We start from the raw sequence: 25,819 nt of genomic DNA, 5'->3' as shown, positions 1-25,819 counted from the left end.
TCATTTCCTAAGAAAAGTTTACCAAGAATCTTTGAGGCTCTGGAAAAGAACTGGAAGGCTTGCCTACATAATTTGGGGCTGAGCCTCCATGATGGAAGCAAAGGAAATTAAGGTTCAGGAAATGTGACACACGAAAACTAAGAACAGCTACAATCACAGAGCAACCAAAACATTCATAGCTAATACAAAAAATAGGGAAAGATGTCTAATACCATAAATTCAGGGTTAAATTGGTGCTATGTTTTTTGAGTCTGGTCATCACTAAAACCAGTTATAAGGTTATGATGTAGAATCAAGGGGATTAAAAAACTCAATATAAACATTCTATGCATTTATGCATTTTGAAAGTAAGGACTGGTATATGATATTCCAGTGCAGAATAAAACTATGGATGTTGATTACACACACATTGCCAGTCTAACTCCCACCTCCCATACTTAACTTAAGGATAAAGACCAACTTGGTCTCAGTCACACTTATGCACACAGTGTTGTGCTTATTAATTAGTTACTTTTGGCAAGGCCTTCTATATTTTTTAAAGTTTTATCTAATTAAACTAGGGATTGTACTTCCCAGGTGACACAGTGGTAAAGAATCCACCTCTCAATGTAGGAGATGCAGGTTCAATCCCTGGGTTGGGAAGACTCTCCCAGAGCAGGAAATGGCAACCCACTCCACTGTTCTTGCTGAGGATGATCCCATGGACAGAGGAGCCTAGCGGGCTATAGTCCATGGGGTCAAAGAGAGTTGGACACAACTGCATGCATGCACGCAAACAAGGGATTAGGAAATTTTTTCAGCAAAGAAGTTTATGGTAAATGTTTTAGGCTTTGTGAGCTGTATTGTCTCTGCTGCAACTACTCCAATCTACTACAGCAGCGTGAAAGGGGCCACAGGTAATACCTAAGAAAATGGGCACAGCTGGGCTCCAGTGAGAGACACAGGCAGAGGGCAGGAGCTGACCACTGCAGACCAGCAACCCTGGGTGAAAAGTACATAGTATGCCAGTCTCTCATATTGAAAACGAATCATGACGGTCACAAGATCACAATATGTATATTATCACTTCTGATAACGTAATCCTTATAACCAATCAACTCTTGACGTCAAAGTTTTTGACAGACTTTTATATTACACCCAATGCTATGGCACATCTCTAATCACTGCCTTCACACACACAGAGAAGCCATATTTAGGAATCTTTGTTAATTTTTTAAAATATTTACCAACTCTTTTGCTGACATCATGCTGATGTATATTCTAAGCCAGCAGTGTAGAAACTGCTTCTCCAAAGCCTCACCAACATTAGAGCTCATATATATTTTCTTACCACTTACTTCATGATCAGAGTTCTATATTTTTACTAGTAGATGACATGTATATATAGTGAAATAAATAAATCTTAAATACAGTTCTCAACAAAAGCATACAACTGTGCAACACAAATCAAAGCACAAAACATCAAAATCACTCCAGAAAGTTGCTTTAATGTCCCTTTCTAATCAGAACCCGTTCCCTAGCAGTCAGGTGTGTGTTATGAATTTGGAAGTCATATCCAGTTTATTAGTTACACACTGGGTATGGTTTGCAATTAACACACTCAAAGTGAGAGCATACTTAATACTATGGTTAATAATATGTACTTTATTGTGCCCATCTTTGCATGAAATTTTCCCTGGTATCTCTAATTTTCTTAAGGAGATCTCTAGTCTTTAGCATTCCATTGTTTTCCTCTATTTCTTTGCATTGATCACTGAGGAAGGCTTTCTTATCCCTCTCCCCTTGCTATTCTTTGGCACTCTGCATTCAAATGGGTATATCTTTTGCTATCTCCTTTGCCTTTAGCTTCTTTTTTCTCAGCTATTAGCATAAAGGACAAAATAAAGGACAGAAATGGTATGGATCTAACAGAAGCGAAGACATGAAGAAAAGGTGGCAAAAATACACAGAAGAACTATACAAAAAAGATCTTCATGACCCAGATAATCACAATGGTGTGATCACTCACCTAGAGCCAGACATACTGGAGTCCTAAGTCAAATGGGCCTTAGGAAGCATCACTACGAACAAAGCTAGTAGAGGTGATGGAATTCCAGTTGAGCTTTTTCAAATCCTAAAAGATGATGCTGTGAAAGTGTTGCACTCAATCAATATGCCAGCAAATTTGGAAAACTCAACAGTGGCCACAGGACTGGAAAAAGCCAGTTTTCATTCCAATCCCAAAGAAAGGCAATGCCAAAGAATGTTCAAACTACAGCACAATTGCACTCATCTCACACACTAGCAAAGTAATGCTCAAAATTCTCCAAGCCAGGCTTCAACAGTACGTGAACCGTGAACTTCCAGATGTTCAAGCCGGATTTTGAAAAGGCAGAGGAACCAGAGATCAAATTGCCAACATCCACTGGATCATTAAAAAAGCAAGAGAGTTCCAGAAAAACATCTACTTCTGCTTTATTGACTACACCAAAGCCTTTTACTGTGTGGATCACAACAAACTGTGGAAAATTCTTCAAGAGATGGGAATACCAGACCACCTGATCTGCCCTCTGAGAAATCTGTACGCAGGCCAAGAAGCAACAGGTAGAACCAGACATGGAACAACAGACTGGTTCCAAATCGGGAAAGGAGTGCATCAAGGCTGTATATTGTCACCCTGCTTATATAACTTATATGCAGGCTACATCATGCGAAATGCCGGGCTGGATGAAGCACAAGCTGGAATCAAGACTGCCAGGAGAAATATCAATAATCCAAATAGATGCAGATGACACCACCCTTACAGCAAAAAGCAAAGAACTAAAGAGCCTCTTGATGAAAGTGAAAAAGGAGAATAATAAACTTGGCTTAGAACTGAACATTTAGAAAACGAAGATCATGGCATCCGGCCCATCACTTCATGGCAAATAGATGAGGAAACAAAGGAAACAGTGACAGACTTTATTTTTTTTTGGGGGGGTGGGCCTCCAAAATCACTGTAGATGGTGACTGCAGCCACAAAATTAAAAGACGGTTGCTCCTTGGAAGAAAAGCTATGACCAACAGACAGCATATTAAAAAGCAGAGACATTACTTTGCTGACAAAGGTCCATCTAGTCAAAGCTACAGTTTTTCCTATAGTCATGTATGGAGGTGAGAGTTGGACTATTAAGAAAGCTGAGCGCCAAAGAATTGATGCTTTTGAACTGTGGTGTTGGAGAAGACTCGTGAGACTCCCTTGGACTGCAAGGAGACCAAACCAGTCCATCCTAAAGGAAATCAGTCCTGAATATTCATTGGAAGGACTGAGCTGAAGTTGAAACTCCAATACTTTGGCTACCTGATGCGAAGAACTGACTCACTGGAAAAGCTCCTGATGCTGGGAAAGACTGAAGGCGGAAGGAGAAGGGGACAACAGAGGATGAGATGGTTGGATGGCATCACTGACTCGATGGAGATGAGTTTGAGTCAACTCCAGGAGTTGGTGATGGACAGGGAAGCCTGGTATGCTGCAGTCCATGGGGTTGCAAAGAGTCAGACAGGACTGAGCAACTGAACTGAATATGTACTTTATCGGAAACTTATATGTGATTTATCGGAAAGAAATTTTGTGTCCTTTGCTCATTTTTTAAACTGCCTATTCATCATTTAGATTAGTGGGACTTGTTCCAGAACACCATACAAATGCTGCCTGTTCTAGAACACAATATTTTTAAAGAGTGCCATTCAGAATGATAGTCTGAGATTCGTCTGTGCTACTGTGCATAACACTAGTATGTTCCATTTTACTGTTGAACAGTACCCACTGCATAAGTACTCCAGAGTGTACCCTTTCTCCTTCTGAGAGACCCCTGGGCTGTTTGCAGTCTGGGGCTCTCGGATGCGCTTCTGTATGTACGAAGTGCACCGGGATGGAAGGTGTTTCGCTGCTCCTGGGTAGCACTGCCGGCTCAGCGGGCAGGCCCGCGTTTAGTGAATGCTGTCAGTGTTTCACTGCAGTCATTCTGGTAAGTAGGCAATTCCTATTACGTAAAGGTTATCAACCTTATGCTCCTACAGGTCCCTGAGTCTGTTCATCATTTTTAATCTTCTTTTCTCTGTTCTTAAGATTGAATATTTCTACTGATCTATCCCTATATTCATCACTCCTTCTGTCATTTTTATTCTACAGTTTTCTATTCCAGACATTTCAGTTCTAGAATTTTGATTTGGATCTTTCTTGTTTCAGATTCTGTTAAGATTTTCCTTTTATTCACTGCAACCATATTTTCCATTACATTCTTAAACAATTACAACAGCTGAGATAAAATCCTTGTCTGCTAATTCCAACATTTTACTAATCCTAAAGTTCGACTCTGCTGACTTAAGAATCCGTCCTATTCCTGTTTCTGTGTACACTGAATAATTTCACATTGATCATGAATACTGTGAATGATATCATGTAAAAAGTGTGGATCCTGTTCTGTCTCTCTCAACATTTTTTTTTCTTTTTCCTTTAAACAATCAATTTTCTTCACTAAACTCAAACTGCAGAAGCCTGTCTCCCCAACAATGTACAGTGAGTACAGCTCAAATTTTGGCTCAGTTCTTTTAGCCTTAACTGAGCTGTTTGGAATGTGCCCCACATGAAGTTCAGGACTGACTGCAGTTCATGCACAGAGTATGAAGCTCCTCCTCTCTGGCTCAATCCTTGGGATTTATGCTCCTCCCCTCTCCTCCACGTACAAACACAAACTTTTCAGGGCTTGCAGTTATACCAAACCCTGTGTTTGTTTCTTCAAACCAGTAAGACCAATGTGTTTTTGTTTTGGTCAGTCTCAGCCTCCCCTCCGAAGAAGGCAATGGCACCCCACTCCAGTACTCTTGCCTGGAAAATCCCATGGATGGAGGAGCCTGGTGGGCTGCAGTCCATGGGGTCGCTAAGAGTCAGACTCGACTGAGCGACTTCACTTTCACTTTTCACTTTCATGCACTGGAGAAGGAAATGGCAACCCAGTCCAGTGTTCTTGCCTGGAGAATCCCAGGGATGGGGGAGCCTGATGGGCTGCCGTCTGTGGGGTTGCACAGAGTCGGACACAACTGAAGCGACTTAGCAACAGCAGCAGCAGCAGCTTCCTCTCAAACATCAGTGTTTGACTTCCTTTGAATTCCATCTGTTCTTGTTTATCCTCCAAGGCCTTCAGGTGGTTCTCTTTAAATTTTGTTCATAGTTTATATTGTTTTCTACAGAAGGGTGTGTGTGATAGAGCTATTAGGCCAGGCCAGAAGCATAAAGTCTCCCTTGTGAAATTTTAAATCATATCAAGTTCACAAATTACATATTGGATGTGGTTTTCAATTAACCCACTGAAAGTGAGAATATGTTTAATAATATGTACTTTATCAGAAATTTATATTTATCAGAAAGAAGCTTTGTGTCCTTTGCACTTTTTTTTTTAAACTGGATATTCACTGATTCTTCATGGACAGTACATCTTTATATGCTAAGGATATCAAATATTTATCACATATGTTAGAAATATTTTCCTAGTTTATGATCTTTCTATACGTTTATAGAACATATGGAAAATTTTACTCTTTATATATTTATAGCTTTACTGTATTATAAAATATATGGTGAGTTTTTATAGATTTATTTTTTAAGAAATATATGTTCATTATGGAGAACAACCTATGAAAATTTAAAAATCACCCATAACCCACCCTCTTCCTCCCATATTCCTTCATGGGTTGTTTTTAAAAGTTGAGTGTATGTGCGCTCAGTTATTTGGAAGTCTATCATGTACATTATAGGGCCCAGAAATACCACTACTAAGTATATAAATAATAGAAATACATGTACACAGGTACCAAAGAACGTGAACAAAACTGTTTACAGGAGAGTTATCTGCATAAAACCAAGAATGACCTAAATCTCTATCACAGCAGAATGGAGCAACAGCATGTCCACATCACAGTGCCATGTGACGACGACAGGGAAGGACGTTACTACATGCAAGACATGGGTGAGCCTCACAACGTTCAGTGGAAGAAGTGAGGCGCAAAGGAACACGTACCATACGACTCTATTTACATTAAAACATGCGAACTAATCTACTCCCTTCTGGGAAGAGGAAAAGGACAGTGATCGGGAGGGAACACAGAGAACGTGACTTCTGTCACCTCTGTCTCTTGGCTTCAGCAGTGGCGACACAGGCATGCTTACCACACCTTAATTCATCAAGCTACACACTTGTGATTTGCACATACAGGGCATGTTTATTTCAAGAAAGTAATGTAAAAACATAAAGCTTTGGAAAATATGAAAAAAAACTATGCATAGGAGAAGAAATAACTTACGAGCCACCTTCTTCCTTCCCACATTTCCAGATACTTATTAAACTTCGAATGTATTTTTTTCTATATGCATCTATCATTTTGTTATCATTAGGCTTAAACTATGTACACGATTTTACATCATGTTTTTTTAAAGTTAGCATGATGAATAAACATGTTCAGATTTGCTAGCAATCCTTCCTAAAATCAACCATTAATTAGCACATAATATTTTGAGTGTATTTTTCATAAGATTACTAGGGTAATGAAAATCAAGAAGACTTTCAATTTTAGTAAAAACTAAACATCAAAAAAGTAGAAACTATTAAATTATAGTAGTAGAAACTATTAAACTATAATAGTAGAAACTATTAAATTATAAAAATAAAACATTTAAGTTCAACACATAATCCAAATTACTACACCATGTGCGTATGACCGCATTTTTAATGAGTAAATAAATGGTCTACAGTTTACATACATAGGGCTACACCCCCCAAAAAAAGTGCTACAGAAAACAGCATTGGAAGTGTACACAATGAAGTGAATAATAAAAATTACTTACGCTATTGGAAGAAAATGACTTTTCAATCTAGGTGAAGTCTGAGATAAATAGTTTATAGCAAAGCAAACACGATCCAGAACTAAAAGCAGTAACCACAGATAAACTCAGCACATAGGCTGAAAGGACAAGTACTAGACAAAGTGCATCATCGCCTAAAAAACCCACCACGCCCGGCAGCCACAGCACCACCATGCCGGCACACTTACAAACTATCCGAGTCAGCACCGAGGAGCCATAACCGCTACCCTTGGCAACCTGTCATGTGACACGAATGGTCAATTCAGCTTCTTCACATCAGTGTGAGTCCAGGTACCCAGCCAGCAGTACTACAGACAGTGTGCTGAATAAACACATCATGTAGTCACGATTTACTCTGGAAGGAAAGTGGTCCAGGTGGCATCTTAAAACCAAGGAATAAAAGTGTCAGTTTTTATCACTAAGTCAACACCATGTGTCAAACATATACTAAAAGAACTTACACATAAACTTTAGAAACATACCAGACCCACCACAACTGGGTAAATATTCATTTCCCTTGAAAAGAGTGATGAATTTTTACCACTGTCCAATATAGTGGCTTCAAACTGAGATGTCTACCAGACACCTCAGAGTTCACGTGTCCAAACTCCCAGTCTATCAATTGCCAGAAGCTAAAATAAAATCATAAAACTTCTAGACATGCAGGTTTCCCATCTCTGTTAACCACAGGTCTCTCTCAACCCTGTCTGCAAAGACACCCCAGGTCTGCTCCCTGGCACCACTCGCTGCTCCTCCACCTCGTCAGCTGGACCATCACACGCACATCCCTCACCTGGCCCCCGCTTAGCTCTCGCCCTGACCCATCTACTCCGAATGCAGCAGGGAGTGGTGCAGGGCTTCGTGCATCAGACCCACCTCCCTCCACTGCTCTAAGTCATCACGTCCCTTCATTTGGCTCCTCGGTGCTCTCAAGACCCTGATCCTGCACTCGTCACCCTCCTGAACTCTCACTTCCCACCCTAACCACAAGGACCTTTCTAGCGCCCCTCCAACATGCCAGCCACGCCCACTGCATCTGCCTCTTCCCAAGTGCTCCTCCCAGAGACGCCTGTGTGTCTCACCTTTCACCTCCTACGAGAATTCTGTCCAGATGTCACCTCCTTGGTGCGACCTACACTGACCACCTGCTAAAACTGCAGCCTCGTCTAACACCAGCATCCTCACTGCTCTGACCCAACTTCATTACCCTCTAGACCACTTATATTTTCTTACAATAACTTAAGGTATTCATTACCTTCCTTCACTGAAATCTAAGAATTATAAGGGCAAATATTTTTGTCTGTTTTACTGACTGTTCATATAATGGTGAGGAGCACGTCAGAAATACTCAGTAAATACTTTTGAATGACTGTTCCATATAACCTAAGGGCCCATTCAAGAGCTTAAGGGAATCTGAAAATTCTGTTTTGCTTTGTAAAAATCTATCTTAGTCATGTAAAAGTTGACAAACACTAAAATATATGCAAATAGTATATAACACTTTGGAGACAACCAATATATTAAAATATGATGCCAGATAAACTTGTTTCCAAGTCTCAGAACAAAACTTCTATTACATCTACTTAATTGAACAATTCTTTGAGTAAATTATAAGAAATCATTTCTATTTAGAACTTCTTCTTTATGTGATTTAGGATTTACTCTACATTTGCATCCCCCAAGAGAGTAAACCACAAAAAGGAACTGGGAAATACCCACTAGGCTGCAACTGTACTCCATAACATCTGAGTTCAGATTTGCTTCATGGAAATACAACATTGTTTTCACGTACTGACTCCTTAAATGTAATGAAATTAATAACTTGTAATAAAACCAAAAAAATACTGTGTTTATCTGTTTTATATATTATCAGTTCAGTTCAGTTCAGTCACTCAGTCGTGTCCAACTCTTTGCAACCCCATGCACTGCAGCACGCTAGGCTTCCCTGTCCATCACCCCCGGGTCTTACCCAAACTCATGCCCTTCCAGTCGGTGATGCCATCCAACCAGCTTATCCTCTGTCGTCCCCTTCTCCTCTGCCTTCAATCTTTCCCAGCATCAGTATCTTTCAAATGAGCCAGTTCTTTGCATCAGGTGGCCAAAGGATTGGAATTTCAGCTTCAGCATCAGTCCTTCCAATGAATATGCAGGACTGATTTCCTTTAGGATGGACTGTAAATTCTAGACCATCCCCCCAAAAAACTGGTTATATTTTAAATAGTTCTACATCTATCAATTTAACATATTCAAGAGTTTTGTACAAGCCAAAAATTTTTCCACGGACATATAAGATTCCTATGAGAATGTATCTAGCCAAAATATAACTGGCTGTGAGTATCAGTCCCTGATTACCTGGAAAGAATCGCAATCACAACTCAAAATCATCAGGTAGCTTCAATGAAGTGTGATCTCATATTCAGATTTTATAAACAAAGCATGGAACTGTTTAAAGACTACAGTTAAGTCTGGATTAATTGCACATAAGATGACAAGATTTAAGTCTATTATGGCAAAATATTTGAAAGTTGAACAGCTAAGAAATCTAGGAAAATAACACCAACTTGTTAATGAAGTACTGATAGAAACAGCTATAACTCATACTTTATATTAATAATATTTACTCATTTTAACAATATTTCTAAGTTCCAAGCAATGTAATTTTTTGGCTTTGTGTTCAAAACATATTTCACTCTTAAACCTTTGGAGATGAGTTGCATAAATCAGTTGTTAAAATACTATATTCAGCACTTCCCTGGCAATCCAGTGGTTAAGAATCTCCCCTTCCACTGAGAAGGTGCAGGTTTGATCCCTGGTAGGGAAACTAATATCCTACATGTTGCAGGGTACAACCAAAGAAAAAGAAAAAAATACTAAATTCATATGCCCTAACAATATTCCCTGCTAATTGAGTCATTTAAAGATTTAGCTTAACTCCTAAAACAAATACACTGCATCTTTCTTTGTGAAATAAGAACTGGCCATATTATTCAAGAGTACTGATGTCCAAGTATACATAATTTTATTATAAAATTGCCATTATTCAGAAACCATTGTAAGTCAAGACAATCATGAGTCCTACAGCAGAAGTGTGAATTACTGAGTGTGACCAAGAACCACTCAGTCAATGAGTCATGACCATCAAACACTGTGCTCAGTTGTTTTAAAAATCATTCAGCTGGATTTGTGACTGACAGAGGTCTACTACCCATGATTCCACTGACATGACATCAGGCCCAATAGGCATACATAATAACTTTAATTAAACATTATTATTTAACTATTAGAAAGTTACTAAATACAGGGACTTCTCTGGTGGCCCAGTGGTTAAGACTCTGCACTTCCACAGCAGGGGGTGTGGTTTCCATCCATGGTTGGGGAACTAAAGATCCCACATGCCACAGGGTATGACCAAAAAAAGAATAATAATACAGTTATTAAACATAATAACTTTTACTGTGTCCGTGTGCAAGAAAGAGTTACCATGGCAGGCCTGACACTGCACTCCTTAGAAAGAAGTGCTTCCGAGGCTGACCCTTAGCTGTGTCAGAACCTGGATTTGGGGAGTACTCTCACTATTCCCTAATTGGTAAGAGCCGCTCCCTGTGCTTCAACCAGCTGGGTAAAGCATGTGGTTTGTGCTCCACACGGGCTTTCCTTCTGGAAGTCTGAAATGTTGGTACATGCTATGCAGAAACTGCCACATCACCAACTCCCTGAGCCCCTAGTGAGTCTCCCCAGAGACAGCACTTCACATGTCCCCACAATTTGACCACAGAAGAGTTACACTCAAGTTGACTGACTCTACTGAGTAAGAACTCAAGGAAGCTCGCGCCTGGTCTCCTCCAACCTTCACCCGACGTGCCTTTTCCCTTGGCTGGTTTTGCTGTAATAAACCTTAGCCGTGAGCATGACTGTGCGCTGAGGACAATGAGCCTTTGTAGGAAAGTACTAAGCCCAGGAAACCTGACACATCCAGGGAAGGTCCAAAAGAGAGGACTTCTGCTTAAATCCCTTTATGCTCCTTAGACTACATAACATACTCTTATACATAACAGACATTCATCATATTTGATGATTTTATATCTCGTCCTCCTAATTGATCCAAACCTGCCTAAAGATGTGCTGCATCTCCATTTCAGTGTGAGTCAACACTGGTGAACTAGTTATACGGCAAAAACATTATGTGATAACACAGGTACAATTCAAACAACCAGTAGGAAATATGGGGCAGGTTCAAGTAACAGAGTTGGAAAGACTGATTACTTTGCCCATTCATAGTCTGTAGGCCTCAGATCAGTTTTAATGATGCCTTGGTAGTTCTCTGCCAGGATATCCTAAGCATTCTTAATTTGAAGTTCCTCTTTTGTTAATTCATCTACCTTTGGAATTTAGTAAAATGTAACATATTTCAGTTGTTCAGTTCAGTTCAGTCGCTCAGTCGTGTCCGACTCTTTGTGACCCCATGAATCGCAGCACGCCAGGCCTCCCTGTCCATCACCAACTCCCCGAGTTCACTCAGACTCACATCCATTGAGTCAGTGATGCCGTCCAGCCATCCCATCCGCTGTCGTCCCCTTCTCCTACTGCCCCCAATCCCTCCTAGCATCAGAGTCTTTTCCAATGAGTCAACTCTTCGCATGAGGTGGCCAAAGTACTGCAGTTTCAGCTTTAGCATCATTCTTTCCAAAGAAATCCCAGGGCTGATCTCCTTCAGAATGGACTTGGCTGGATCTCCTTGCAGTCCAAGGGACTCTCAAGAGTCTTCTCCAACAGCACAGTTCAAAAGCATCAATTCTTCAGCACTCAGCCTTCTTCACAGTCCAACTCTCACATCCATACATGGCCACAAGAAAAACCATAGCCTTGACTAGATGGACCTTTGTTGGCAAAGTAATGTCTCTGCTTTTCAATATGCTATTAAGGTTGGTCATAACTTTCCTTTCAAGGAGTAAGTGTCTCTTAATTTCATGGCTACAATCACCATCTGCAGTGATTTTGGAGCCCCAAAAAATAAAGTCTGACACTGTTTCCACTGTTCCCCATCCAATTCCCATGAAGTGATGGGACCAGATGCCATGATCTTCGTTTTCTGAATGTTGAGCTTTAAGCCAACTTTTTCACTCTCCTCTTTCACTTTCATCAAGAGGCTCTTTAGTTCTTCTTCACTTTCTGCCATAAGGGTGGTGTCATCCACATATCTGAGGTTATTGATATTTCTCCCGGCAATCTTGACTCCAGCCTGTGCTCCTTCCAGTCCAGCGTTTCTCATGATGTGACTGATAAAGAAGACAGGCATTTTTATCAAGGTTCTGTGTTATTTAACAACAGTTCTGTGATGTGTCAAATACACAATCCACGCCCTTAAACTTGTTACAATTCCTTTAGAACCAATGCTACCTATTGGCCAACAAATGAAAAAGTGAAAGTGAAAGTGAAGTCACTCAGTCGTGTCCGAGTCTGTGTGACCCTATAGACAGCAGCCCACCAAGCCTCCCCGTCCCTGGGATTCTCCAGGCAAGAATACTGGAGTGGGTTGCCATTTCCTTCTCCAGTGCATGAAAGTGAAAAGTGAAAGTGAAGTCGCTCAGGCGTGTCTGACTCTTAGCGACCCCATGGACTGCAGCCCACCAGGCTCCTCCATCCATGGGATTTTCCAGGCAAGAGTACTGGAGGGGGGTGCCATTGCCTTCTCCGAACAAATGAAAAAGACAGCCACAAAAAACACTGATTCAAAAGAAACACTGAAATACCATAAAAGAAGGTGCAAGGGATGAAAGGAGTCAGAGAGTAGGAGGACATATCCAGTTTAAAAAAAGTTCCAGGCCACCGCTGATGTCAAAGTCCTTTACTGGCCTTGATCTGTCACACCAAAAACAAAAAATGTTATTGCTTCCTAGGTGGCACTAGTGGTAAAAAAAAAAAACCCACCTGCCAATGCAGGAGACGTAAGAGACACAGGTTTGACCCCTGGATCGGGAAGATCCTCTGGAGGAAGGCATGGCTACCCACTCCAGTATTCTTGCCTGGAGAATTCCATGGACAGAGGAACCTGGCGGGCTACAGTCCACAAAATCACAAAGAGTCAGACATGACTGAAGCAACTTAGTATATGCATGCACTATTTTTAAGGCAAACTTCCCTAGTCAACAGAGACATTATAAAATGCTAATTATGCATTTCAAAAAAGCAAAGAAATACAATGAATTTTACAAAACATAGCACTTCAGTGACTCTTCCTCTTATGAAGGCTTTATTCTAAAAAAATATAACAATAGAATGCATACTTTACCAATACATATGACAAATAATATTCTTAAAAATATTACTAACATAGAAAATACAAATCATGAAATTAGTGAAGAGTCAAACGTGTGGAGAAAGTCACACAGTGAAAAGTAACCCCCAGAGGTCATCAAACCATCCTCCTGACGTCTGCTGGTACGTTGCAGATTCAAGGAAAAGCAGTGATTCCACCACCACACTTGGCAGAAGGGGATTTCTGTTTCGGCCTTTGGGAGGTGGGGACACAGTGGGGAGAAAGGCAGAGCCTAGCCATCATTCAAGAGTCTTCCTCCTGTTCGTCCCCAGTACACTCAGCCCTCATCGTTACTTTGTTCATTTATTTTCGTGGTTCTGTTCACTGCTACTGGTGCTTTGCTACTGACAAAAGAAGAACATTATAAAGCTGAGTTTTCTATTTAAATGAACTGTGCAAATGCCTTTCTTTTGATGTATGCTCTACCAATAGAGTCTATCATCTTGCGAAATGATAATAGTAAGACTGGGATTCTCAGTTCTGTATTTAATCATCAAGTCAAGCCATCTTTATTCATCAAATCAAAACTAAATTCTAAGGGAAAAAGTGATGTACATTCTTTTTCTCTTTAAAAAGAAACAACGAAGTATATCTATTTTACAAAGACAAAAGATTCTCAGGTTGACCCAAGTTTAATACAAACACTGCTTAATTGTTACCCTGAAGCTGAGATTTTCTTGTTTCAGGTTATAATTTTCATTACATGGCAATGGTGAAGTTACCATGACCTTATAAATAATGAACTGTAGAATTAGAATCACGTAATTATAGGTAAAAGTCAAATTTTAGAAGCAATAGGGGATGTAACCATGGAACATTCTAAACATTATCCACTACTTAAGACAAATTTTAATTGTGTTTAAACAGAAGGTGAAGTGTGCAACACAGACTGAACCTGTGTAGAGTAAAACCCAGTAGTGCAGACATAGATAATGAAGGGATCGGGAAAGCGGGTTAAAACTTATAATGAAGACAGAACTAGTAAGAATATAGCAACCTGGCTGAAATTGATATTCATTAGAGTGCTCTTCACATCAATAGGAGCATTTGGACCCTGTGGTCTTTATCAGTGTCCCAGCTGGTAATGGTTGAAGGTTAATGCCTTACCCCATTCTGTTCAATTTTCTATCCTAATTAGCCCTGCAAATCTATAGCTGTGAGCACCAAGTGTCTGTGCTCAAAAGAAACTAATTAATGCTGGCAAATTAGATCAAGTCCAAAGATCCAACAGCCAAACTCTTAGTTAAATGCTCCTTGTTAATAGGAAATGTAGCTGTCAATAACTGCTGTTGCTGACTATAATGAGGCATCTCTTTTTTTTTCATTGAAAGTGATTTCATTTCTCTTTGTCACTGGAAAAGCTGTTCCATTCCCTTCACAAACCTAAGTTGCTGGCAGCCTGACCCAATTCTTATGATCAGCCAGGTTGAAATGACATAGGGGAAAAAAAAAAAAAATCAAACAGAAAAGCTTTCTGACATAATCTTGTTTCAGGCATTTAGCAAAAAGTCAGATCATTTATTAGAATTCCTATATCTTTATCTGAGAACTATACAATTAGGATGCATAATGCTTTTATATAGAATCCTATGATTATGTAATAAAGCAAAGACTATAAACAGTAAATAAACCACAATGGAAGTCTCCTGATTCTACATTATGCCTTTTTGTTCAGTTTAAATGGAGTTGTTCTACTCCTGTCTGAGCAATGCCAGTGTATGTGCTCTTCTAATTCACCTGGTTAAACAGCAAGATCATTCTTAATAAAATAATCAATTTTAGATTCTAAAATACCGTTTTGGAACATATGGCCTAAAAGGAAAAAAAAAATCAATATAGGATTATAAAAGTCCAAATACTCAAAGATCATTTGTTATAACATGTTCTATTAGGGATAAATGCATTTAAATAACTCAAAGGAACCTCAAATTTCAAGGTGCTTTCAGTCTTCAAAGGATTTTAAGTATATTAAATAAAGAAAGAAAACCTTAACATTAACACTGTAAGCAACTTAAGTTTTGATAAAGAAGCAAAATTAAATATTTTTTCTGTACCATTACAAAGTAGTAGGCGTGTAACACAAATAAACCTTTTAAAGTTACACTCTAGTTCTTTCATTTCAAAGGCCAAAAACAAAGTTTCATTGTCCAAGAGCAAAGCAAAGGTAGTTCTGAACCCCACACTGGACCATTTTGCATTTTCATCTGAATCATGAGAGTAAACAGTCTGTAACTGAGTTGCCTAGCTTTCTTTCATTCTAAGTATCAGAATAACATGTTACAAAAGAGAATAAAGTGAAAGTCACTCAGTCCTGTCTGATTCTCTGCAACACCATGAAGTGGGACCTGCCAGGCTCCTCTGTCCATGGGGGTTCTCCAGGCAAGAATACAGGAGTGGGTTGCCATGCCCTCTCCAGGGGATCTTCCTGACCCAGGGATCAAACTGGGGTCTCCTGAGTTGCAGGCAAATTCTTCTCCAGCTGAAGACCAGGGCAGACCCACAAAACAGAATAAGTAATAACTAATGTTTATAATTTTGAACCAATACATCAGTAATAAGTAAATAATTTTCCTGGTAGTGAAAATTAACCCTATAATTTTATTATCCATTTTTAAGTTTTCTCCTCCAGCACCAGAACCAGGATCTGTATTTTTTAAAGTTCTGTGAGGCGGGTGGAAGATCTCTTCCTGAGACCGTGAGCATGACCACCCACCGCCAGGGATGTACTGAATCGCACTGCAGGTGCCAACGGAGCAACTTCTCCTGAATCTGGGTGTGGGGGGCAGGGAAGGGGCTCCAATCAGACAGCTAAGTCATAATGAAAGCAAGACCATCAAATGATACTGATAAATTGCTGATAATTTATAATAAACTTATTTACAGATGGATTTAATTCAAACCTAATTTATAGATGGATTTAAAATGGGAATAGCTCATAATAAGTCATTTAAGAAAAAGAAATGATCATCACACAGTGTTGATTCTGAGGAACTTCTCTTTTATTGTCTTTATCCATCAGTCCCAGAGGTTATTCTCTAAGGAGACAGCATCTAAGGGACAAGAATGTGCCTGACACCAACTGCTCCTGACATAGTCCCCAAACAATAGCTGATACAACCTGGCTTCCTGCTGACAAACGTGTGGGGAACTGCAGTCAGCCAGCCCCGCCTGGCGTAACTACGGTCCCTCAGCAAAGGCCACAGGGAGAGGGAAAATGGGAAGCCGGGGGAAAGCCCACGTCTGCAAGGCTTTGCCACTGCTTCTCTGACGTGGCCAGTACAAGAGGTAGACTGTTAATACAAGACATTTCTACAGTAATACCGCCATCTGCTTTTCTATTACCCATCATTTAAGGTCTCATTTTTCACCTTCCATGCCTTTGTTTATATTTTTCACTATAATATTACATATTAATCAACAATATATCTAGATTTATAGAATACAGGAATACTTCATGTTAAAAACTATTTTCCAAAGAACACAGACATATGTGGGTGCCTAGAACATGCATTTACATAAATACCTTCTACTTAAAATTGTAAAATATAGAAAAATTTTTAAAAAACAGACTCACTGTATTTACCACTGCGATTCCATTCATAATTCAATAATAGCAACAATGCCAAGGAAATCATCTTAGAATTTATTCCTCTATTAATATGTTGACAGAGGAGACACAGGTATACATTACATTTGACGTTTCTTCTTTCCCTATCAAAATCACCAGCATAATTTGTTTCTCCAAAATACAAATGCAAGTTTTTTCTCTATAACTGTACATCTGGGGAAAAAAATGTTCTTTACTGGGAATTTGGGAGAATATTTTTAAATTGTAAATGAATGCTGCTTGTAAGTTCTGAAAGCTGAAATACTGGTATCTTAGTGAAAGGGTGAGAACCAATTCATACATATTAATTCAGTGACTACTTCATTCTGAGGCTAAGGATTAAATTCAGATCATATTATAAAAAACGTATTTGATTTTTATATGAATATTTGAATCTTACCTTGAACTTGTTCAGAACATCTCTCTCGGGCCTTTTCTCTCATTATTTTAGGGATCAAAACATCTTTTTCAACGTGTCTGAGATGCTGCTCTGAAAAAAAAAAAAATTTCATTTAATAAAGTCTCAAGTCTCAAGTAAACCACCTGTTTAGGTGAAAAATAAGCACTCTGGTTTACTTAAAATAAAAGCCTATGCAAATATATTAAAAAGTAACTCCTCTATAACCTCATGAAGCTATAATTAAGTCACTGAAAATCATTAAGCATTGTTTTAAATACAACAGAAAAAAAATGAGGGGTATAGGTAACATCTTCCTAAAACTTTCTGCAAACTACATTGTAACACTTTTATTAGGTGACATATGCCATGTAGTCTTGACAAAATTAAAGTCATAGACTAAAGCATTATCATTTTTTAATTCATATAATCCATAAGAAGAGAATTTTTATCAACACTGAGACCCAGGGATAGATGAAGAGATCCAAGATTAAGACACATATGTAAGTAGTTTCTCCACCTGACAATGAGTAGCTTAAGAAAGAGCTGGCAGAAGAAGAAAAAGTGGAACTACCTTGGCAAAGAAAAACAAAGCACAGGAGGTTTCTGTGTGTCTCAAACACAACTAGCATAGTCAGACGAACACGGAGGCCTGGGCCCCTGCTCCAGACTACCCCCAGCATGCTCCTCAAATTCCCAGAGAGCCCTAAAACCCAAAGAGGTGAGTATTCTCCCAGAATCCAAATAATCAGAAATTCCGAAAAGCTAAAGGTGAATGGGATCAGATTAAAGCAGGCTATCTTATGATCCCAAAAGTGGGAAGCATGCCCCACACTCGGAAGCAACAGAAACAGAGAGGAGACTTCCCTGGAGGAAGCCAAAGCATCAGTGGTCGAAACAACCACAGCAGGAGTCAAAGTAGGTCACTCTTTTGCTGCCTTCAGACTGGGTAAAATAAGCAAATACAGGCACTTATCTCCAAAAGATGAGGAAGTTTCTCAGTATGTATCTAGTGACACTTAAGACCAGGAACTCCTGAACTTTTCCTGGTCCCCAACATCCTCTGGATGTAGCTATGAAGTGATACAGCATTTGCAGTTAGGGTAAGGGGGCATCGTCTCAAAAAGCAAATAAAATCAGCAACAACCAAACAGCCAAGAATCACCTAAATTTGATAAGGACAACACAGTGAAAGGGAGAAACCCACCACAATGAATCAAGAAGTAAACAACTCCTAAGACAGTTAAAGAGTACAGAAAATAAGACTTTCAAATAAATATAATCAATGTACCAAGGCAAATAAAAAGATATGAGCCCTCAGACAGAAACAAACCATAAATCACTTAACTGATGAAAGTCTGAAGCTCAAAAATCCTAAAAGCTTCAAAAGGGAAAAAACATCACCCCACACACAGAGAAACAAGAACCAGATTTACATCATGTTTCACGGGCAAGATGTGGACGCAAGAAAATGATGGTGAAGTAACTTCAAGGCTCTGAGAAGCAATTACTTTATATCCAAGAAATCCAGTGCCAATCAAGAGTGAAATTAAAAATATTCTCAGTGACTTCCCTGGTGGTCCAGTGGTTAAGACTTTGCCTTCCAATGTGAAAGGTGAGAGTTCGATCCCTGGTTGGGGAGCTAAGATCCTACATGCTTTGTGACCAAAAAAACCAAAACATGAAACAGACGCAATGCTGTAACAAATTCAATGAAGACTTTAAAAATGGGAGGAAAATATGTATTTTCAGATATGTAGGAACTGAAAAGTTTATCTCTTTCAACCTTACTGAAAAAGAAATGATCTTTTTAACAGTGAGACACGCCAAGCTGCTAATCCAATGTGAATACAGAACAAACACCCTTCTGTGTGCACAGGGAGCCTGCAGGAAGGTGTTCAGGTAGGTGGAGCAGGACTGATTCTTCTCTGCCTCTGTGTTTGGCGCTCACCTGGGAGACTCCAGCCACAGGCTCTGACTTCAAAACCCACAAAAGCTGGGCCTGGAGGGTTTACTCCAAGACTTCTTTCTTCACATATATATCTTGACACGTGGACTGGGAAGACTGACGGCAAGTTCAATGAGGAAGAGAAACCAAATCACCTCCACAGGGCACAGCAGGGAGGTGATGAACAGAAGCAAGCAGCCCAAGAAAACCAAGGGAAAGCAGAGCAGCCTTCTCTCTGCACCTGTTGTGGGGGCCATCAGCCGCATTTCTGCTACCTTCTGTGGATTTCAAGTCACTGGGCTCAGCTCAGCCTATACCCAGCAGAGAGAGGGCTACATCAAACAGATCTTGACAGATGGAACATACTGGCATAACCTTCTTTGTAAAACAAAATTTGCCCTAAGAAGTAATAGAGAACACACTTTGATCAAAAAAACAAATCCATTATATACAAATGTGAAATATATAAACCATGTTAGAAAACACACATTTAAATGTACATGTAAACCTGTAACATCAACAACTAACTTGACCCAAGTAACATTTATAGAATATTCCACTCAAAGCAGCTGAATATTTAGCAAGATAAACTACAGAATGGGCTATGAAAGAGACCTTAATAAGTAAGAGAATTCAAATCATACAAAGTATGTGTCTGACACCAGTGTGATTAAAGTAGAAATCAGTAACAGAAAGATCTCTTGAAAATCTCCAAGCATCTGGAAAATAAACAACACACTTCTAAACAATCCATGGGTTTAAGCAGAAATGAAAAGGGAAATTAGAAAGTTTTTGTAAATGAAAGAAAATGTAACACATCAAAATTTGTGTAATGCAGCTAAAAGAGTACTGATAGAGAAACTTGCAGCACTCAAAGTCTACACTGGAAAAAAGGATGGTCTTTAAATCAATGACTTCAGCTCCTGCCTTGAGAAGTCAGAAAAAGAGGAAAAGAAACACAAGAAAAGAAATAATAAAGATCAAAGCATAAATCAATGAAATGGAAAACAAAATGATCAAACAAGCAAAATGATGGAGAAAAGCAAAGAAACCAAAACTGGTTCTTTGAAAAGATTTTCAAAACTGATAAACAACCTAGCCAGGAAAAGAGAGGTCACAAACATCAGAAATGATACACCTTTTATATAATAATAATGTACTTAATTTGTAAATGTAGGCCAATAAATTTGACAACAAAGATGAAGTAGACGAATTCCTTGAAAAACACAAATAACCAAACCTAACTCATAAGGACATATAATTACTATAGCCCCATACCTATTAAAGAAATTGAATCTGTAATCAAAAGTCTTTTCACAAAAGAATTCCAGATCCAGAGAGCCCTTACTGGTGAATGTGATCAAACATTTAAGGAAGGAATAACATCAATTCCACATAAACTCCTTCAGAAAACTGCTCTGAAGCCAGCATTACTGTGATACCAAAATCAGACAAAAATATTACAAGAAACCTACTGCCCAATATGCCATCATGAATACTCATGTAAAAATCTTAACAAAGATGAGCAAACTGAATCCAGCAATAAAAAAAAGGATAATACTTCATGACCAGGTGGGCTTTATCCCAGGACTGCAAGATTTATTTAATATTCAAAAAATGAAGAAGTGTAATTCATCATATTAAAAAACATGGCTATCACAACAGACACAGAAAATATATTTGACAAAAATCCAATATCCATTCCTAATTTAAACCTCCATAAAGTAGGAACCAAAGGAAACTTCCTCAACATGATAAACGGCATTTATAGAAAAAACCTACTGCTGACGTCACATTTAATGCTGGAATGGTTCCCCCTAAAACGGAGTGAGCTAAAGAAGGCTGTTCTTACCACTTCTATTAAGCATTACACTGGGTGTTCTAGTCAGTGTAATAAGGCAAGAAAAATAAAAGGCTTCTAGATTGAAAAGAAAGAAATAAAACCATAGTTAATTGAAGGTCATATGATCATCTATATAGAAAATCCAATGGAATCTATAAAAAGTTACTAGAACTAGTAAGTGAGTTTAGCAAGGTTTCCAGACACAACATTAACATACAAAAATCTAATAGAAATGACATAAAAGTCAGAGAACCAGAAGATAATTCAATAATAATTTCCCAAGCTATAAAATAGAAAATGGCTTTTTAAAAAATGAACTGAGGCTCAGGAACCTGGAAGACCAAAAAAAAAAAAAATTTAACATTGATTTTACCACAGTCTCAAAAAGAGGAAAGAAGAATCGCAAGGCTGAAAAAATATTTGAAGAAACAATGACTGAAAGTTTTCCAAATTAGTGAAAAGACAGAACCCTATCAATTCAATGAAACAGTTGAAAACCCAAAGAAATATACACCCAGACAAGCCATACTAATACTTCTGAAAATGAGAAAGAAAAATCATCAAAGTATCAGAAATATAGGGGAAGAAAAATTCAAAAGACAAAGGATTTCTCATCAGAAACCACAGAAGCCAGAAGGAAGTGGCATAGTATTTTCAAGTACTAAAAGAAAAGCACTGTCAATCAAGAATTCTATAACCAGTGAAAATATTCTTCAGGAATGAAGATAAAGACAACTCACATGAAGAGAAGCTAAGGTAATTTCCTGCCAGCAGACCTATTCTAAAAGAAGGGCTAGAGGAAGCTATTCATACAGGAAGGAAATATTAACAAAAGGAAACTCAGAACAACAGCAATGAAGAAAGGGCAACAAAAACGGTAAACTCAGTAAACTATTTTTTTCTTGAGTTTTAAAATTTATTTTTGACAGAAGCAAAAAAATATAGCATTCTCAGTACACACAGAGGTACTATTAAAGATGACTTCATTGTAAATGGAACAGGATAAAGCAACTTTGGTAGTAAGATATCTACCTTCTATTTGAAAGATAAAATGTTGATTCGACTAGACTGTGATTAGCTATTTATGCATAAGGTAATCTTCAGACTAACCACTAAAAAAAGACAAAGAAATACATTCAAAAACACTATAGAAAAACCAAATGGAATGGAGTCAACCAGACAGTAATAACAGAAAGATAGCAGGAAAATCTCCTGATACCTGGAAAGTAAACAATACCCTGCTGCTAAATAATTCATAAGGCAGAAGAGGAATTAAAAGAAGACACTGACCTGAATGAAAATGAAAGCACAACATATCAAAATGTGTAAGACAAAGCTGAAGCAGGGCTTATAAGGAAATTTACACCATAAATGTTCATATTTAAAGTCTCAAACCAACACAGGTGACCCGTGAACAACATGGGTTTGAACTGTGAAGGTCCACTTACAAGGAGACTTTTCCCAACACACAGGTAATGTGGTACTACACAGTGGCACTTGGTTGGACCCACTACATTTTATTAGGACAGCATTATTCAGATAGCAAAAGTAAAAACATTTTTTTTAAAGCATCCTTCAAGATACTGTTCATCATCTTTCATTACACTCATTTCTGTTGGTAAAGGTATCTTTTTATAAATGTAATTATATTATTGCTGGTACGTAGGCTTCTCAGGTGGTGCTAGTGGTAAAGAACCTGCCTGCCAATGCAATACAGGAGAAGTGAGAAACGCAGATTTGATCCCCGGGTCAGGAAGATCCCCTAGAGAAGGAAATAGCAACCCACTCCAGTATTCCTGCCTGGGAAATCCCACAGACAGAGGAGCCTGCTGGGCTACAGTCCTTGGGGTCACAACGACACAAGCGCGCACACACACATACAGGCTTGACTGAATCAATGCAACCTTGAAAGTAAAGTGTCAGTGGCTCAGTCGTGTCTGGCTCCTTGCAACCCCATGGACTGTACCCTGCCAGGCTCCTCTGTCCATCAAATTCTCCAGGAAAGAATACTGGAGTGGCCTGCCATTCCCTTCTCCAGGGGATCTTCCTGACTCCGATCAAACCCAGGTCTCCCACATTGTAGGCAGATTCTTTATCATGGGAGCCACCACGGAAACCCAATACAACTTGACTGAACTCTAACTCTAATCCTCTGCCAACAGATTCTGCTCCGATTTCCATGCAGACGAGCATAAGAATAGTTCTGCATTTTCCTTTTTTAATTCTCACTGTCACCACCTTTCAGAAGAACACTGAGCAGTAGCCCGCAGCACCTGCACCTTGGGCACTCCAGTTCTGTTTAGACTTTTTGCAGTTATCTTGATTCTGAGACCTGCCCATGACTTTCCTCTCTTACCTTTGTGTTGTTCTGGTATCAAAGTCACATGATTTAAACAACAAATTAGGGACTTTTCTTTGTATTCTCTGAAACACTGTACCAGATAAAGATTATTACCAGTTCTGTGAAAGCCTGACAGAAACTACCTGTGATGGTCAGCTTTATGGTCAATTTGGCTAGGTGCTGCTGCTGCTGCTAAGTCACTTCAGTCGTGTCCAGCTCTGTGCAACCCCATGGACTGCAGCCCTCCAGGCTTCTCTGCCCATGGGACCTTCCAGGCAAGAGTACTGGAGTGGGCCGCCATTGCCCTCTCCAAGGCTAGGTGCTAGTCCCCAGTTACTCAAACAAACACTAATACAGCTCCTGCTGTGAAGGTATTTTGCAGATGTGATTGAAGGCTATAATCAGTTGACTTTAAGAGGAAAGAAAAGAAAGAATGTAAAGTTGCTCAGTCCCTGAAGTCGCTCTTGACATTTTTGAGATCCAGTTAAGAGTCAAATCATTGATCAAAGTGAAGTAAAAGTCGCTCAGTCATGTCCGACTCTTTGCAAGTCCAACTGTGGTGTTGGAAAAGACTCTCCAGGCTCCCTTGGACTCCAAGAAAATCAAACTAATCAATCCTAAAGGAAATCAGTCCTGAATATTCATTGGAAGGACTGATGCTGAAGCTGAAACTCCAATACTTTGGCCACCTGATGAGAAGAGGCAACTCACTGGTAAAGACCCTGATGCTGGGAAAGACTGAAGGCAGGAGGAGAAGGGACAACAGAGGATGAGATGGTTGGATGGCATCACTGACTCGAAGGACATGAGCTTGAGGAAGCTCAGGGAGTTGGTGATGGACAGGGAAGCCTGGTGTGCTGCAGTCCATGGGATAGCAAAGAGTTGGACAGAAATGAGCAACTGAACTGAGTTTATGTGTGTGTACTAGGTTTAGTCAGGCTTTGTGAGTATGTGTGCGTCAGAAAGAGTTAGTCGCTCAGTCGTGCCTGACACTTTGCAACCTCATGGACCATAGGCCACCATGCTCCTCTCTCCATGGGATTCTACAGGCAAGAATACTGGAGTAGGTGGCCGTTCACTTCTCCAGGGGATCTTCCTGACCCAGGGATCGAACCCAGGTCTCCTGCATTGCAGGCAGATTCTTTACCCTCTACGCCACCAAGGAAAGTCCCAAGATAATCACAGAAAGACTTTTATCTATTGATCAAATTTTCTGAAGTTTTTTTATTCATTCTTGAGTCAACTGCAGTTTTCAGTAAGTTGGTATTTTTCAAGGAAACTATCCATTTCATCTAAAAGTTCAAAATAATGATATGGAAATGTTCACGTGACTTTTTCCTCTTTACTGCACTTATACCTTTATCCCAGTTTTTACTGCCTGCCAGGGGGTCAACAAACTTTCTGTTAAGAACCAGAGTGTAAATATTTCAAGCTGTGTGGGCTACACACCACCTCTGTCATGCATGCTCCTTGTTTTTTGTTTTGTTTTGTTTTGTTTTTTCCCCAAACAACCCTTTGAAAATATTACTAACCATTCACAGCCTACCCAGCCTTACCAGATTCTGCCCAGCCCATAGATGGTCAAGGTCTGCCCTACACTACTGCTTCATGCCTTCTCGTCTTCCTTACTTTCGCCAGAGCTGCTGTAAGATGAGAAAAAGAACACTAGCCCACAGAAGGACTGCCAAGTATGGGTGGAGAAAGGGGAGGACTGAGAGGGCAGCCCCAGAAGCGTGGCGGGGCTGCGCGGACAGAGGGCCCAGGATGTGGCAAGGCGGGCTCCCAGGGTCTCATCTCACAGTGAAATGAGGTGACCACTCACCAAGGCAGGGAGACAAAAGAACTCCAAGGGGGAGGCCAATTCTGACTCGACGAACTGAATATGAGATTCCTACGAGACACCCTGTGAGTGGAGAGCTGGTAACTACTGGAAGAAAAATAATAAAACTGGAGCCACCTCCACACACTCTTTCTCCTTGTCTATAGTGCAAACCATAGTCATCAGGGTAAAAGAATCTACCTGCAATGCAGGAAACATGGATTTACACGGAAGATTCCCCTGGAAGAAGAAATAGCAACCTGCTCCAGTATTCTTGCCTGGAAAATTCCATGGACAGAGGAGTATGGTGGGCTACAGTCTGTGGGATCACGAAAGAGTTGGACACGACTAAGCGTGCACACACGCACGCACAATTAACAGTGCAACTGCTGAAGAGATGAGAAGAAACACTGTGACGTGCCGATCTAGTTTATACAGTCAGCTTCAGCATCTGAGCTCCTCCCTTCACTTACACACCTATAACCTAGACAGACGGCTTATCTACAATGCGGCCTCATGAATCCACTCTTTCTCTCCACAACTTGCGGTCTTCCTAAAACATTTTTTAAATGTATCGTAAGAAGTCCTTCTGATGATTCGTCTAAAACCTCCTAAGGCGAAGAAAATCATATGAATCATATGAATGTTGATTTCGATTTTCTACATTCTTA

General features: G+C 39.6%; 1 protein-coding gene across 1 annotated transcript in view; it reads right to left on the bottom strand.

The window, feature by feature from the left end:
- The window catches only part of CMC1 (C-X9-C motif containing 1), a 76,612-nt gene that overhangs the window by 36,786 nt on the left and 14,007 nt on the right, over window positions 1-25,819 (bottom strand). Inside the window, exon 3 of the mRNA XM_055558573.1 lies at window positions 17,201-17,290. Coding sequence (XP_055414548.1) covers window positions 17,201-17,290 — 90 coding nt within the window. The remainder of the gene's footprint in view (window positions 1-17,200; window positions 17,291-25,819) is intronic.

Source organism: Bubalus kerabau, chromosome 20 (genome assembly GCF_029407905.1).
Source record: "Bubalus kerabau isolate K-KA32 ecotype Philippines breed swamp buffalo chromosome 20, PCC_UOA_SB_1v2, whole genome shotgun sequence".
Taxonomy (NCBI): Eukaryota; Metazoa; Chordata; class Mammalia; order Artiodactyla; family Bovidae; genus Bubalus; species Bubalus kerabau.
This window is presented reverse-complemented; position numbering and strand designations above follow the sequence as displayed.